This window comes from Triticum dicoccoides, chromosome 5A (genome assembly GCF_002162155.2).
Source record: "Triticum dicoccoides isolate Atlit2015 ecotype Zavitan chromosome 5A, WEW_v2.0, whole genome shotgun sequence".
Taxonomy (NCBI): Eukaryota; Viridiplantae; Streptophyta; class Magnoliopsida; order Poales; family Poaceae; genus Triticum; species Triticum dicoccoides.
In genome coordinates this window covers 526,939,419-526,953,190 of record NC_041388.1, presented here as the reverse complement: position 1 = coordinate 526,953,190, position 13,772 = coordinate 526,939,419, and the positions used below count along the sequence as shown (strand labels likewise).

At 45.8% G+C, this 13,772-nt stretch overlaps 1 protein-coding gene across 1 annotated transcript; it reads left to right on the top strand.

The window, feature by feature from the left end:
- Nucleotides 1-248: 248 nt before the first annotated feature.
- On the top strand, nt 249-1,086 carry LOC119297719 (dehydration-responsive element-binding protein 1B-like). The gene has a single exon (XM_037575394.1). It carries the CDS (start codon nt 286-288, stop codon nt 976-978), a length of 693 nt encoding a protein of 230 aa, XP_037431291.1. The 5' UTR covers nt 249-285; the 3' UTR covers nt 979-1,086.
- The last annotated feature ends 12,686 nt before the right edge of the window (nt 1,087-13,772 follow it).

Below are 13,772 nucleotides of genomic sequence, written 5' to 3'. Positions count from 1 at the left end.
GATTTAAGTGAGATTAGACGGCAGACCAATCGAGGGGCCCTCGATCGGCCGGCGTGTAGCTCTGCAATACTAAAAGAGTACGTGAAACTACCTGCTGATGCGTACATGTTGATAATGGACGCAGCTCCACTGCACCTTGCCATTGGTTCATTGACATGCGGGTCACTGGTCTCCACTCCAGTTATATATACGTCCCATCCTCCTCTCAAGCTCCACCACCTCTCCGGCTCACTAGCTCCGAACACACAACTACCTCGCTATACCACAACCCGCTCTCGACGAGTGATGGACACCGCCGGCGCCTGGCCGCATTTTGAAGGGCAAGAGTACAGGACGGTGTGGCCGGAGGAGGAATACCGGACGGTGTTGTCGGAGCCGCCGAAGCGGCGGGCGGGGCGGAACAAGTTGCAGGAGACGCGCCACCCGGTGTACCGCGGCGTGCGCCGCCGTGGCCGGGAAGGGCAGTGGGTGTGGGTGTGCGAGCTGCGCGTGCCGGCCGCCGGAAGCCGGGTTTACTCCAGGATCTGGCTCGGCACCTTCGCCGACCCCGAGATGGCGGCGCGCGCGCACGACTCGGCCGCGCTCGCGCTCTCCGGCCGCGATGCGTGCCTCAACTTCGCCGACTCCGCCTGGCGGATGATGCCCGTCCACGCGGCCGGGTCGTTCAAGTTGGCTGCCGCTCAGGAGATCAAGGATGCCGTCGGCGTCGCCCTCAAGGCGTTCCAGGAGCAGCAGCGCCCTGCCGACGCGTCAAAGGCGCCATCCTCCACGGACTCGACGTCCGAGGAGAGCGCGCCGTCCATCACCTCCAGCGACTTGTCTGGGCTGGACGACGAGCACTGGATCGGCGGCATGGACGCCGGGTCGTACTACGCAAACTTGGCGCAGGGCATGCTCATGGAGCCGCCGGCCGCCGGAGCGTGGCGGGAGGACCGCGAACAGGACGACGGCGTCGACACGTCGCTGTGGAGCTACTAGTTGGACGGATTTGGATGTGTAAAGTTGTAGAGGGCGAGCAGCACTGTGTTTTTACCAGATGTGGGAAGAAGAGAGAGTAAGCGTCGGGGGAAAGTTTTCCCTCAAATGTGAAAGCTCTCGGTTTCTATAATCAGTGCACCCATACACCTGAGCTTCTTTGTTTATTCAATAAATACTGTACATGAAGACACGAGCAGTAGCACTAGACTAGATCAATCATTCGCTCCATGGACATGGACCAATGGCATTAATGGACGACACAGCTCGATGTAGTAGTACTGTTTTTGGACGGCCCCGCAATATACTCCTTCAACGCGAGGTACTGTTCGTTCATGTGTGATGGCCAGAATTGGCAGGCACCCAGAAATATCTCAAGTAGCCGGTAACTTCCGCTGGGACCAGGTGTTCATTTCTACTTCCTCCGACTTGATACATTTGTTTGACCGTCATGTAATTCCGGACGATTGAAGTTTTTATCTATTTTGACGGAAAAGACATAACCTATGTCTATTTTGTTAAGCTGAAGAAAACCGAGAAAATGAGGAAAAGAAAGACATGACAAAACCACTTTATATGACATTGACAGCCACTAATCGCTCATAGACGATGTCTTCCTTGGCCATGAAAGCAACGTCCAAAATGATGTAACCAGCTCACCCCCTTGAACCCTGCAGCTGATCTTTGTATGACTGGGCCAGGATTTTTTTTTTGTTTCTTGATTACTGTATTTGTCTAACTGTTTCTTGGTTATTGTACTGGTTCAAAGTTCTGAAGATACTCTAGTAGTCACATGTATGAGTACACTGATCATACCCAAGTAGTGAGTCAGATTTAGTTTGTTCATTTTTCACATTTTTAAGGAATGAAACTGTGGAGATACTCTTTGCAAATTCTCTCTAAATACACACAATTCTATGTCTACGCACTTATCCAGATTATATTTTGTACCCTTTTAACATTCTGCAACATCATATGGTGAGCAAATAGTTTTTGTTTTATGCAACATGTGTGCATGTCTGACCATGCAACTTTTCTCTTGTTATGGGTGTGCTCATGGGGGTGTGCAACACTGTTGTTTGATGTCACGTGTGGTACTGCTTGTGTTAGTTCGATTTTGACATCTCTTGAAGAACCAGGACCGTTTGATGTTTGTGCGTTAGTGTGGATTTTTGGTGAGACGTGATGCACATTGTGGGGTGATGCTTGATGTGTCCCTCTGACTAAAAATTCAGCGTGACTTCATTTTGTTTGGCGTGGATCGGTGGCTTACTCTATTTTTCCAGCTTTTATAAAATAAATTCAATTTTGGTTTTTTGTGTCTGCCTTTCTAGGATCGTAGCAGAAATATCCCAAAGGTTAATTAACCTTGTCTCTGGATCTTTGCTAGTTGATTGCTAATCATACCAAGTGCTACTCTACTAACTTATTCTTTCCAAAACTTATGAACTATGTCAATTTATCTATCCATTCATGGTTTACCTTATTTGAAGGAAAACAACGAAGTGGCTTGATATATGCATAAAGTGGTCAAGTTATGAGATTGCAATCAATATAGTCTACTCAAAGGTACCTTAAGTTACATGCACATTACTTACTTTATGATTAAAATCTTGTATATATTTGTATATCTGCATACGCAAATACTTGAAGCTTGTATCTTGGTGTAGATGTGGCAGATTGATAGAAGCTAGCAACATACACTGCTAAATTTATTCCCTTGATTTTGAGTGCACCAGCCCATCTGATAGCACATTGTTTGGGTGTAAGTACTTATTTTTACTTTCAATTTGCAAGTTCCCTAGTTCCATATCTGCATACCAGTTCCCTATTTACAAGTCTAGAGAGCAAACTATTTTGTTGTTTATGTAGATGGCAGCCATGGTTTCTTCCAACTGTGTTATCTGCTTTGCGTGTGGAGTAACACTTTCATGTTGTGTCAACAGGACATGGCATGCATTAGTATATGCAATCAAGCAATAATAAGATAGACACGACACTTGTTTATTTATTTAACATGGTCCCTCTCATTGCTTCTTCTAGCTACCAACCACTTGTACAATGCACTATCCAAAACTAAAAGCATGTATACTTATCGAGTGAGTTGTAACGCCCCGAGACCGATGTGCCAGGTGTCTTCCAGTTATTCGTTGTTGTTGCCTTGTCTTTGCTTGCGTGTCATGCATTGCATATCATGTCAGCATGTGCATTTCATTTACATACGTGTTCGTCTCATGCATCCGAGCATTTTTCCCGTTGTCATTTTTGCAATCCGGCGCTCCTATGTCACCCGGTGTCCCTTTCTACCTCTTTTCGTGTGCGGGTGTTAACCGTTCTCGGATTGGACCGAGACTTGTCATGCTGCCTTGGTTTACTACCGGTAGACCGCCTGTCAAGTTTCGTGCCATTTGGACTTCGTTTGATACTCCAACGGTTAACCGAGGAACCGAAAAGGCCTCGTGTGTGTTGCAGCCCAACACCCCTCCAAAGTGATCCAAAACCCACCTAAACCTCCTCCACCACCTAGGCCGTTCGATCACGATCGCGTGGCCGCAAATCGCACCTCATTTGGAGCTTCCTATCTCCCTCTACCTCTATAAATAGGTCCCTCCTCGAAATCCCGGGTCTCCTCCCCCTAACCCTAGCCATTTTTCCCCGCAGCGCGCCGGACAACGCCCCGCGCCACTGAGGGCTCGCCACGTGTTGCGCCGGGAGCTCCCCCGCCGCCGGCCCGCTCGGCCCGAGCCGGGCCCTCCTCGCCGCGCAGCCGCGCCGCGCCCCGCGCCCGACGCCGCCGCCTGCCTCCCTCGCGCGCCGTCCGAGCACGCCGGCTCCGCCGCCCCTCCTTCGCCGGCCGCCGTCGAGCTGCACGTCGCCTTGCCGCCGACGCGGTTCCTCCGCCGCCCTGCCGCACCTCACCGCTAGGAGCTCTGGTGAGCTCCTCCCCCGTTCCGGCCCAGATTCGGCGCCCCCCACCTCTTCTCCGGCCGCCGTCGACTCCTCCTCCGGCCTCCCTCGTCAACTCCGGCGCCCCCTCGACGAGCAACTCCGGATGGTCATCCTCGGGAATCGTGCACTGCTACAGTACCCGGCGAGATCCGATCTGGATCTAGAACCACCTCGGTTGACTTTTTCACCTGAAACCCCTTTTTATTTTGCATACTTTGACATGCCATAACTTCATCATCGTGGCTCCGACTCGTGCGTGTAGCATATCAAAATGTTCGTCTCGAAGAGTACTCCATTTCATCTCATTGCATCATTTTCATTTGAGCTCATCTTGATGCCCGAAATGCTGTTGGAAGAGGGCTATGTGATGCTAGTTTCAGATCTGTTTCAGCAAATGCACTTTTGTCATTTTTGCCATGATTAATGTGTGCATGCTATGACCTTGAGCCATACATGTGTTTTGAAGCATGCCATGTTATCTTTACAGGGGTGTATGCCATATATTTTTGTGATCTTTGTGGGACTAGCACAAGCATGCAAAGTAGCTTACTCAATGTTGCTGATTTCAGGGACTTAGAAATATTCTAAGTCTTTGCCCTGTCCTTATTTTTATGCCATGTGTTCATGTTGTTTCGTAGTGATCCGTGTCTCGTTTGAGCATGATCAGTAAGGATGTTTTGCAGATATTGTGGTGCTCTATCCATCCATGTCTTTGTTTGCAATTATGAAGTAACCTAGTTTGAGTCAATCGAGCTCTACTTTTGCTATAAAATGTTCCTGGCAGATTGTTAACATATTTAGCAATTTTGCCAAGCTTGTTGTTGTCGATCCGTGCATGTTATGTTCTTGTTCTTGCCATGTCTAGCTTCTATGCCATGCCTACTTGCTGGGTGTATGCTTAGTTTGCCATGCCATGCTTTGTAGTGAGTGCATCGAGCTCGTAAACATGCCTACTTGATGTCTGTTTTGCATGTTCCATTTTTTCACAAAGTCTGAATATGTTAACGATAATTGCTATGTTCATGTGGTTGCAATTGTATTTTCTGATCCCTTTTGTCTCATGATCAGTAAGGGACTTTTATTGTATGCTTTGAGTAGCTTCATGCCATGTCTTGCTTTGCCATGATATGTTCCTGTAGCATGTAGTTATTGTGCTCTAAACTTTGCTTCCTGACGTTAAATTCCTGACATGCTGTTGATTTCACTAAGTCTGTAACCTGTTATCATTTGCACTTTTGCCATGCTTGTTTGAACCTGCTATTGATTGAATTAGCCGTAGCTCAGTGTTCATCTTTTGTCAAGCATCTTGAGTGGATCTCTTCCATGTATTTTGTTGTTATATTTGAGTGCAGTTGCTTATTTATCTTGATGCATTTAGATGGCTACGTGTTGTTAATCGCAGACTGGTGCCATATTTGTTTTGCTTGCCATTTCCAAACCGTGCATCCGATTCTGACGATCTTTATATCGATTTCGACCAAAATCAACTCACTTTCCAGTGGCACTCTTGGTTTTCCAAGTTGAGGCCAGGTTCAATCATTCCTTTCCAAATATTGCATATGCATCACATACCGCATCCCGCACATCGTACCATGTTTTGCATCATGTTGCTTGAGCATTGCACGTGGTTGATTGTGTCTCCCTTTGCTTGTTATTCTTGCTTGGGTAGAGCCGGGAGATGAGTACGTGATCGAGGAGCCCGTTGAGTACGTTAACGAGGATCAAGCTTTTTCGTGTTCTCGGAGAACTTTCAGGCAAGATGACCATACCGTCGAAATCACTTCTATCTTTGCTTGCTAGATGCTCGCTCTTTTGCTATGCCTATGCTGTGATTCCTACCACGTGCTTATCCCGCCTCTCATATTGTTAAGCCAAGCCTCTAACCCATCTTGTCCTGGCAAATCATTGTCTGGCTATGTTACCGCTTTGCTCAGCCCCTCTTATAGCATTGTTAGTTGCAGGTGAAGATTGCAGCTTGTTCCATGTTTGGAACATGGATATTTTGTTGGGTTATCACAATATCTCTTATTTACCTTAATGCATCTATATACTTGGTAAAGGATGGAAGGCTCGGCCTCATGCCTGGTGTTTTGTTCCACTCTTGCCGCCCTAGTTTCCGTTATATCGGTATTATGTTCCCGGATTTTGTGTTCCTTACACGGTTGGGTTATAATGGGAACCCCTTGATAGTTCGCTTTGAATAAAACTCCTCCAGCAAGGCCCAACCTTGGTTTTACCATTTGCCCCACCACTACCTACTTTTCCCTTGGGAGTCGCGCTCCCGAGGGTCATCCTATTTTAACCCCCCCCCCCCGGGCCAGTGCTCCTCTGAGTGTTGGTCCGAACCGAGTAGACTGCGGGGCCACCTCGAGGCAATTTGAGGGTTGGTTTTATTCATAGGATGTCTCATCTGAGTGTGCCCTGAGAATGAGATATGTGCAGCTCCTATCGGGATTTGTTGGCACATTCGGGCGGCTTTGCTGGACTTGTTTTACCATTGTCGAGGATGTCTTGTAATCGGGATGCCGAGTCTGATCGGATTGTCTTGGGAGAAGGAATATCCTTTGTTGACGGTGAGAGCTTGTGATGGGCTAAGTTGGGACACTCCTGCAGGGATTGAACTTTCGAAAGCCGTGCCCGCGGTTATGGGCAGATGGGAATTTGTTAATGTCCGGTTGTAGAAAACCTAAATCCTAACTTAAATAAAACGCATCAACCGCGTGTGTAACCGTGATGGTCTCTTTCCGGCGGAGTCCGGGAAGTGAACACGGTGTTGGAGTTATGCTTGACGTAGGTTGTTCTAGGATCACTTCTTGATCATGGTTTCTTGACCGTGCTTTGCCTTCTCTTCTCGCTCTCATTTGCGTATGTTAGCCACCATATATGCTAGTGCTTGCTGCAGCTCCACCTCACATACCTTTTCCCTACCTATGAGCTTAAATAGTCTTGATCGCGAGGGTGTGAGATTGCTGAGTCCTCGTGACTCACAGATACTTCCAAAACCAGTTTGCAGGTGCCGATGATATCGTGCAGGTGACGCAACCGAGCTCGAGGAGGAGCTCGATGAAGTTCTTGTCCATTGTGTTGTTTTGTTTCAGTCGATCAGTAGTGGAGCCCAGTTGGGACGATCGGGGATCTGTGTAGCATTTGGGGTAGTCTTCTTTTATTTTGGTTCCGTAGTCGGACCTTGATTGTATCTAGATGATGTAATGCTTTATTCATGTATTGTGTGCAGTGGCGATTGTAAGCCAGCTATGTATCTCTTTCTCTTATGTATTACATGGGTTGTGTGAAGATTACCTCACTTGCGACATTGCTTACAATGCGGTTATGCCTCTAAGTCGTGCTTCGGCACGTGGGAGATATAGCCGCATGGTGGGCGTTACAAGTTGGTAATCAGAGCCTTCCCCGACCTTAGGAGCCCCCTACTTGATCGAATCGCTATCGTTGTTGAGTCTAGAAAAATGTTTTGAGTCTTTTAGGATTATATATATCAGAGAGTAGGATTCTTTTTACTCCTCAGTCCCTTCGTCGCTCTGGTGAGGCATCCTGACGTAGAGTTTTGACTCTTCTCTTCTTAAATTTCACTAAAAAAATTTAGGATCACGTGGTATCTTGGAATCGTTCCGATGGTTTTGTGACGAGAACATTTTTCTTGGTGCCTCCTGACATTTAGGGGTTGTGGCAGTGTCCTGGGGAGTTGAGCTCTGAGGTGTTGTCGTCACAATTTTATCGTTGCAGTTCTGGAATACCTGAGCTTCGCCAACATCAAAAATCTCTTTTATGCAGTTGTTGGTGAGATAACCTCGACGCCACCCAGTATTGGGGCGGGAGTTCGGGAGTATTGCCATAACTCGTATAACGGATGCTTTCCGAAGGTTGAGGTAAACGATTTCCGAAGGTTTCTTGGTTTTGTGTTGAAGGATGGATACAGCTGGATGTAGGATTTGTTAGATTTGGGTGAGATATTATGCTTCCCCTGTATCCCCAACACCTGATTGCATAACCAGAAAGTTTCGGAAGTTTATAAGTGGGAATTCAAGTAGCTCTTAGGATATCTTTCTGACAGATGTATGATATGAAATTGGGGTTCGATGTCTAGTGGTCCGCCTATCCACGGTTGGTTTTACAGTGGTCTCGTTGTGTCTTAAAGAGTCCTTGGCTATGCTGACTCGGGGACGCTTCGTATGTCATGTGCACTGCCTTGTACATGATGGTGCTGTACGATCGAGCCCGTGTAGGCCCCATCACAAAAACTTCGGACGAAATGTCTATCATATGTTTGTTCCGGCTTATTTTGCAAGCCAATCCTTCATTTTGCTTTTGAGTTGTGGTATTCGAGTTGCTTCAAAGTCAAATGTTGATTCCATACCTTTCCGAAGCGGTGTTCTCATGTTCCTATGTGAATACCAATCCTTCATGATAATCGAGATTGTCATGTCAATCATTTTCAACCGGTGTGTTTCTCTTCAAGTGGATCCAATCTTTTTCAACATCCGCAAGATCAACTCAAGTCTTCTCAACGTTGTTTGTTTCATCCGTCCCCAAGTTGTCTTTGTTTTTCCCGCCCTCCCACCATTTTTCTTCAAGGATTCAGATTTCTTAATCAAATATCCATTTTATTCATGTGAAGTCTCCTCGTTCTTTTCAGTCAATGTTCTTACCCGGTGGTTCTGTTGAAGATGCTCTACTAGTTCATCATTATTCATTCTTTTCTTCTCCGGTGGATTCAAGTCAAGATTTGTCGATCATATCCTTTTATCGTTTCAAATACCTTCTCATGCCAGTGCACCTCATATTCATTCTTTTCTTGCTATTCAATTGTTCCGGAGTGCTGAAGATATCTCGTAGATTTGTGTTTTCCACTCTGCTTTCATTCAAGCTCTTTCGAGGATGTTATCTCTTTTGAGCCATCTAATTCAACCGGTGCAATCTCTCTTTTAAATCATTTCAACGGTGTTTCTCTTGAGTGGGCCCTAACCCATAGGTCTTTTCCCAGGATCTTACTTGACTCTTCTTATTCTCCCGGAGTTATTCTCAAATCTTCTAAAGTTTGACGTAAGAATGAATTGTCATCAGTCAAATGTCTTTCTCCAAGATCTTTCAATTTCTTTTCATCGTTGGTTCAACCTTTCTAATATTCATTCCGGAGTCCATCAATTCAGGTTTATTCATTCTCAGCTGTCAGTTATCATTCTCCAATCTTACCGGTGCATCGTTCAAGTGATCTCTAATTAGTTCGTGATCCCTTCATTCTCATGTATCTAGATTGTCTCAAGTATCTTCGTTCATTTCACAATTCTTACCCGGTGATTCATCCCTTTACTTCGTTCTTTTTCAATTTCTTACGGTGGTTCGTTCAAGAGATCTCTTCTTTCGTTACCGTATCAAGTCACTTGTTCTTTCCAATCCTACCGCTGGTTTCTTGAAGACTTTCTCAAATTTATGCTATACCTCTATTAATCTTTTTCAACGAGAATAAGTAGTATGCAAAAATCCGTTGCTTGTCATCAATTTAAATTGGTGAAGGATAAGCATAACGTAATTCTTATTCGTGTTTCACCCAAGTGTTTAATTCCCTATTCCGGAGGCTCATGGAATTCCTGATTTCATTTGTTTCATCTTCTCTTTTTTCCCGGAGTTCCAACCTTTTTCAATTATTTCACCTCGAAGATTCGTCCAAATCGGTACAAGGATTCACCTTGTGTTTTCAACTTCTCTTTCCTTTTGTTTGCTCATCCTTTTTATTACCGGAGTTCTTCATGGAGGCTCTACATGATGGTTCATAAAGGATTTAATTCCTTCTCGAAGTTTTCATTGAGATTCTTTTCTAAGGAGCTCAAGTATTCTTCATCTTGCAATCCAGAGTGCATTTGTTTCTCTCTTATCTTCTCGAGATGGTATTATGTCATTCTTGATAATTTGAGTTCATGTATCATGATTCACATGTTGTCAAGAATGAGGTATTTTAAATCCATCAATCTCTTCATTGGAATTATCTTGGGTTATTTTTCACCTAAAGTTTTTCCCTAAGGATTGTTGCTAATTATACTGCTTATAAATGACCCAAGTTCTTCATTTATCCTTCCGGTGAACAAGTTCCTCGTCTTCTTGTTCATACCAATCCAATCTATTATTTACAGTAGTGGCAGAATTTCACCTCATAATTTCGAGATGTTTTCCATAAGTCCACTACAACCTTGTTCTTTTCGTTGTTGATTTTCCAACAACTCCGATCGAACCTTCTCCTAAAGATGCTTTTGCAAGCTCATTTAAGGTAGAAGATGTTGTTTTCTCCTCCGTTCATTCCATTTCATTTCTCTCTTTTCTTCCGGAGGCATTGTGTTGTTGCTCTCTTCAACCCTTCTTCTTGTTCTTGTCAGGACCTTGTTCTTTTCATGCCTATCCAGTTAACCGGAGTGTTGTGCCATTTTGCTAAAGTTCTTTTCGCCTTATCAAGCCTTGCACCTCTTTTCAACCGGAGTGCTGTCTGAGATCTTTCTTACCCCTTGTTCCATTCATTCAATAGTTCCGGAGGCAGTGTTTTGTGATTTCATCAAGTATATTCTCATCTTATCAAGTTCTTATTCAAATCCTTTTCTTTTCAATCGAAGTGATGTCCGAAGTTGTTCTTCCTTGTTCCTTTTTTCTAACGGAGTGTTTTCAACTTTGTTCATCTCCGTTGTATTCTTCCCTCGAAATGATTTAACCTTTTCAAGGTTCTTTGGTTTCACTCGTTTGTCAAAGAAGCAACTTAGTTTTACCTCTTCTTTTTCTCTTCTGTTTTTCCCTTCGGTGCCATTCTAGATCTCGGGATGAGATCCTCTCGTAGTGCTGGAGTGTTGTAACGCCCCGAGACTGATGTGCCAGGTGTCTTCCAGTTATTCGTTGTTGTTGCCTTGTCTTTGCTTGCGTGTCATGCATTGCATATCATGTCATCATGTGCATTTCATTTACATACGTGTTCGTCTCATGCATCCGAGCATTTTCCCCGTTGTCCGTTTTGCAATCCGGCGCTCCTATGTCACCCGGTGTCCCTTTCTACCTCTTTTCGTGTGCGAGTGTTAAACATTCTCGGATTGGACCGAAACTTGCCATGCGGCCTTGGTTTACTACCGGTAGACCGCCTGTCAAGTTTCGTGCCATTTGGACTTCGTTTTATACTCCGACGGTTAACCGAGGAACCGAAAAGGCCTCGTGTGTATTGCAGCCCAACACCCCTCCAAAGTGACCCAAAACCCACCTAAACCTCCTCCACCACCTAGGCCGTTCGATCACGATCGCGTGGCCGCAAACCGCACCTCATTTGGAGCTTCCTATCTCCCTCTACCTCTATAAATAGGTCCCTCCTCGAAATCCCGGGTCTCCTCCCCCTAACCCTAGCCATTTTTCCCCGCAGCGCGCCGGACACCGCCCCGCACCACTGAGGGCTCGCCACGTGTCGCGTCAGGAGCTCCCCCGCCGCCGGCCCGCTCGGCCCGAGCCGGGCCCTCCTCGTCGCGCAGCCGGGTCGCGTCCCGCGCCCGACGCTGCAGCCTGCCGCCCGAGCACGCCGGCCCCGCCGCCCCTCCTTCGCCGGCCGTCGTCGAGCTGCATGTCGCCTCGCCGCCGACGCCGTTCCTCCGCCGCCCTGTCGCACCTTGCCGCTAGGAGCTCCGGCGAGCTTCTCCCCTGTTCCGGCCCAGATCCGGCGCCCCCCACCTCTTCTCCGGCCGCCATCGACTCCTCGTCCGGCCTCCATCGTCAACTCCGGCGCCCCCTCGACGAGCAACTCCGGACGGCCATCCTCGGGAATCGTGCACTGCTACAGTACCCGGCGAGATCCGATCTGGATCTAGAACCACCTCGGTTGACTTTTTCACCCGAAACCCCTTTTTATTTTGCATACTTTGACATGCCATACCTTCATCATCGTGGCTCCGATTCGTGTGTGTAGCATATCAAAATGTTCGTCTCGAAGAGTACTCCATTTCATCTCAATGCATCATTTTCATTTGAGCTCATCTTGATGCCCGAAATGCAGTTGGAAGAGGGCTATGTGATGCTAGTTTTAGATCTGTTTCAGCAAATGCACTTTTGTCATTTTTGTCATGATTAATGTGTGCATGCTATGACCTTGAGCCCTACATGTGTTTTGAAGTATGCCATGTTATCTTTACAGGGGTGTATGCCATGTATTTTTGTGATCTTTGTGGTGACTAGCACAAGCATGCAAAGTAGCTTACTCAATGTTGCTGATTTCAGGGACTTAGAAATATTCTAAGTCTTTGCCCTGTCCTTATTTTTATGCCATGTGTTCGTGTTGTTTCCTAGTGATCCATGCCTCTTTTGAGCATGATCAGTAAGGATGTTTTGCAGATATTATGGTACTCTATCCATCCATGTCTTTGTTTGCAATTATGAAGCAACCTAGTTTGAGTCAATCGAGCTCTACTTTTGCTATAAAATGTTCTAGGCAGATTGTTAACATGTTTAACAATTTTGCCAAGCTTGTTGTTGTCGATCCATGCATGCTATGTTGTTGTTCTTGCCATGTCTAGCTTCTATGCCATGCCTACTTGCTGGGTGTATGCTTAGTTTGTCATGCCATGCTTTATAGTGAGTGCATCGAGCTCGTAAACATGCCTACTTGATGTCTGTTTTGCATGTTCCAGTTTTTCACAAAGTCTGAATCTGTTAACGATAATTGCTATGTTCACGTGGTTGCAATTGTATTTTCTGATCCCTTTTGTCTCATGATCAGTAAGGGACTTTTATTGTATGCTTTGAGTAGCTTCATGCCATGTCTTGCTTTGCCATGATATGTTCCTGTAGCATGTAGTTATCGTGCTCTAAACTTTGCTTCCTGACGTTAAATTCCTGACATGCTGTTGATTTCACTAAGTCTGTAACCTGTTATCATTTGCACTTTTGCCATGCTTGTTTGAACCTGCTATTGATTGAATTAGCCGTAGCTCAGTGTTCATCTTTTGTCAAGCATCTTGAGTGGATCTCTGCCATGTATTTTGTTGTTATATTTGAGTGCAGTTGCTTATTTATCTTGATGCCTTTGGATGTCTACGTGATGTTAATCGCAGACCGGTGCCATATTTGTTTTGCTTGCCATTTCCGAACCGTGCATCCGATTCTGACGATCTTTATATCGATTTCGACCAAAATCAACTCACCTTTCCAGTGGCACTCTTGGTTTTCCAAGTTGAGGCCAGGTTCAATCATTCCTTTCCAAATCATGCATATGCATCACATACCGCATCCCGCACATCATACCATGTTTTGCATCATGTTGCTTGAGCATTGCACGTGGTTGATTTTGTCTCTCTTTGCTTGTTGTTCTTGCTTGGGTAGAGCCGGGAGACTAGTACATGATCGAGGAGCCCGTTGAGTACGTTTACGAGGATCAAGCTTTTTCGTCTTCTTGGAGAACTTTCAGGCAAGATGACCATACCGTCGAAATCACTTCTATCTTTTGTTGCTAGATGCTCGCTCTTTTGCTATACCTATGTTGTGATTCCTACCACGTGCTTATCCTGCCTCCCATATTGTTAAGCCAAGCCTCTAACCCACCTTGTCCTAGCAAACCGTTGTTTGGCTATGTTACCGCTTTGCTCAGCCCCTCTTATAGCATTGTTAGTTGCAGGTGAAGATTGCAGCTTGTTCCATGTTTGGAACATGGATATTTTGTTGGGTTATCACAATATCTCTTATTTACCTTAATGCATCTATATACTTGGTAAAGGATGGAAGGCTCGGCCTCATGCCTAGTGTTTTGTTCCACTCTTGCCGCCCTAGTTTCCGTTATATCGGTATTATGTTCCCGGATTTTGTGTTCCTTACACGGTTGGGTTATA

Bases quoted from the DNA above. Each gene is read 5' to 3' on its own strand.
- LOC119297719 (XM_037575394.1), top strand. From the start codon at position 286: ATGGACACCGCCGGCGCCTGGCCGCATTTTGAAGGGCAAGAGTACAGG.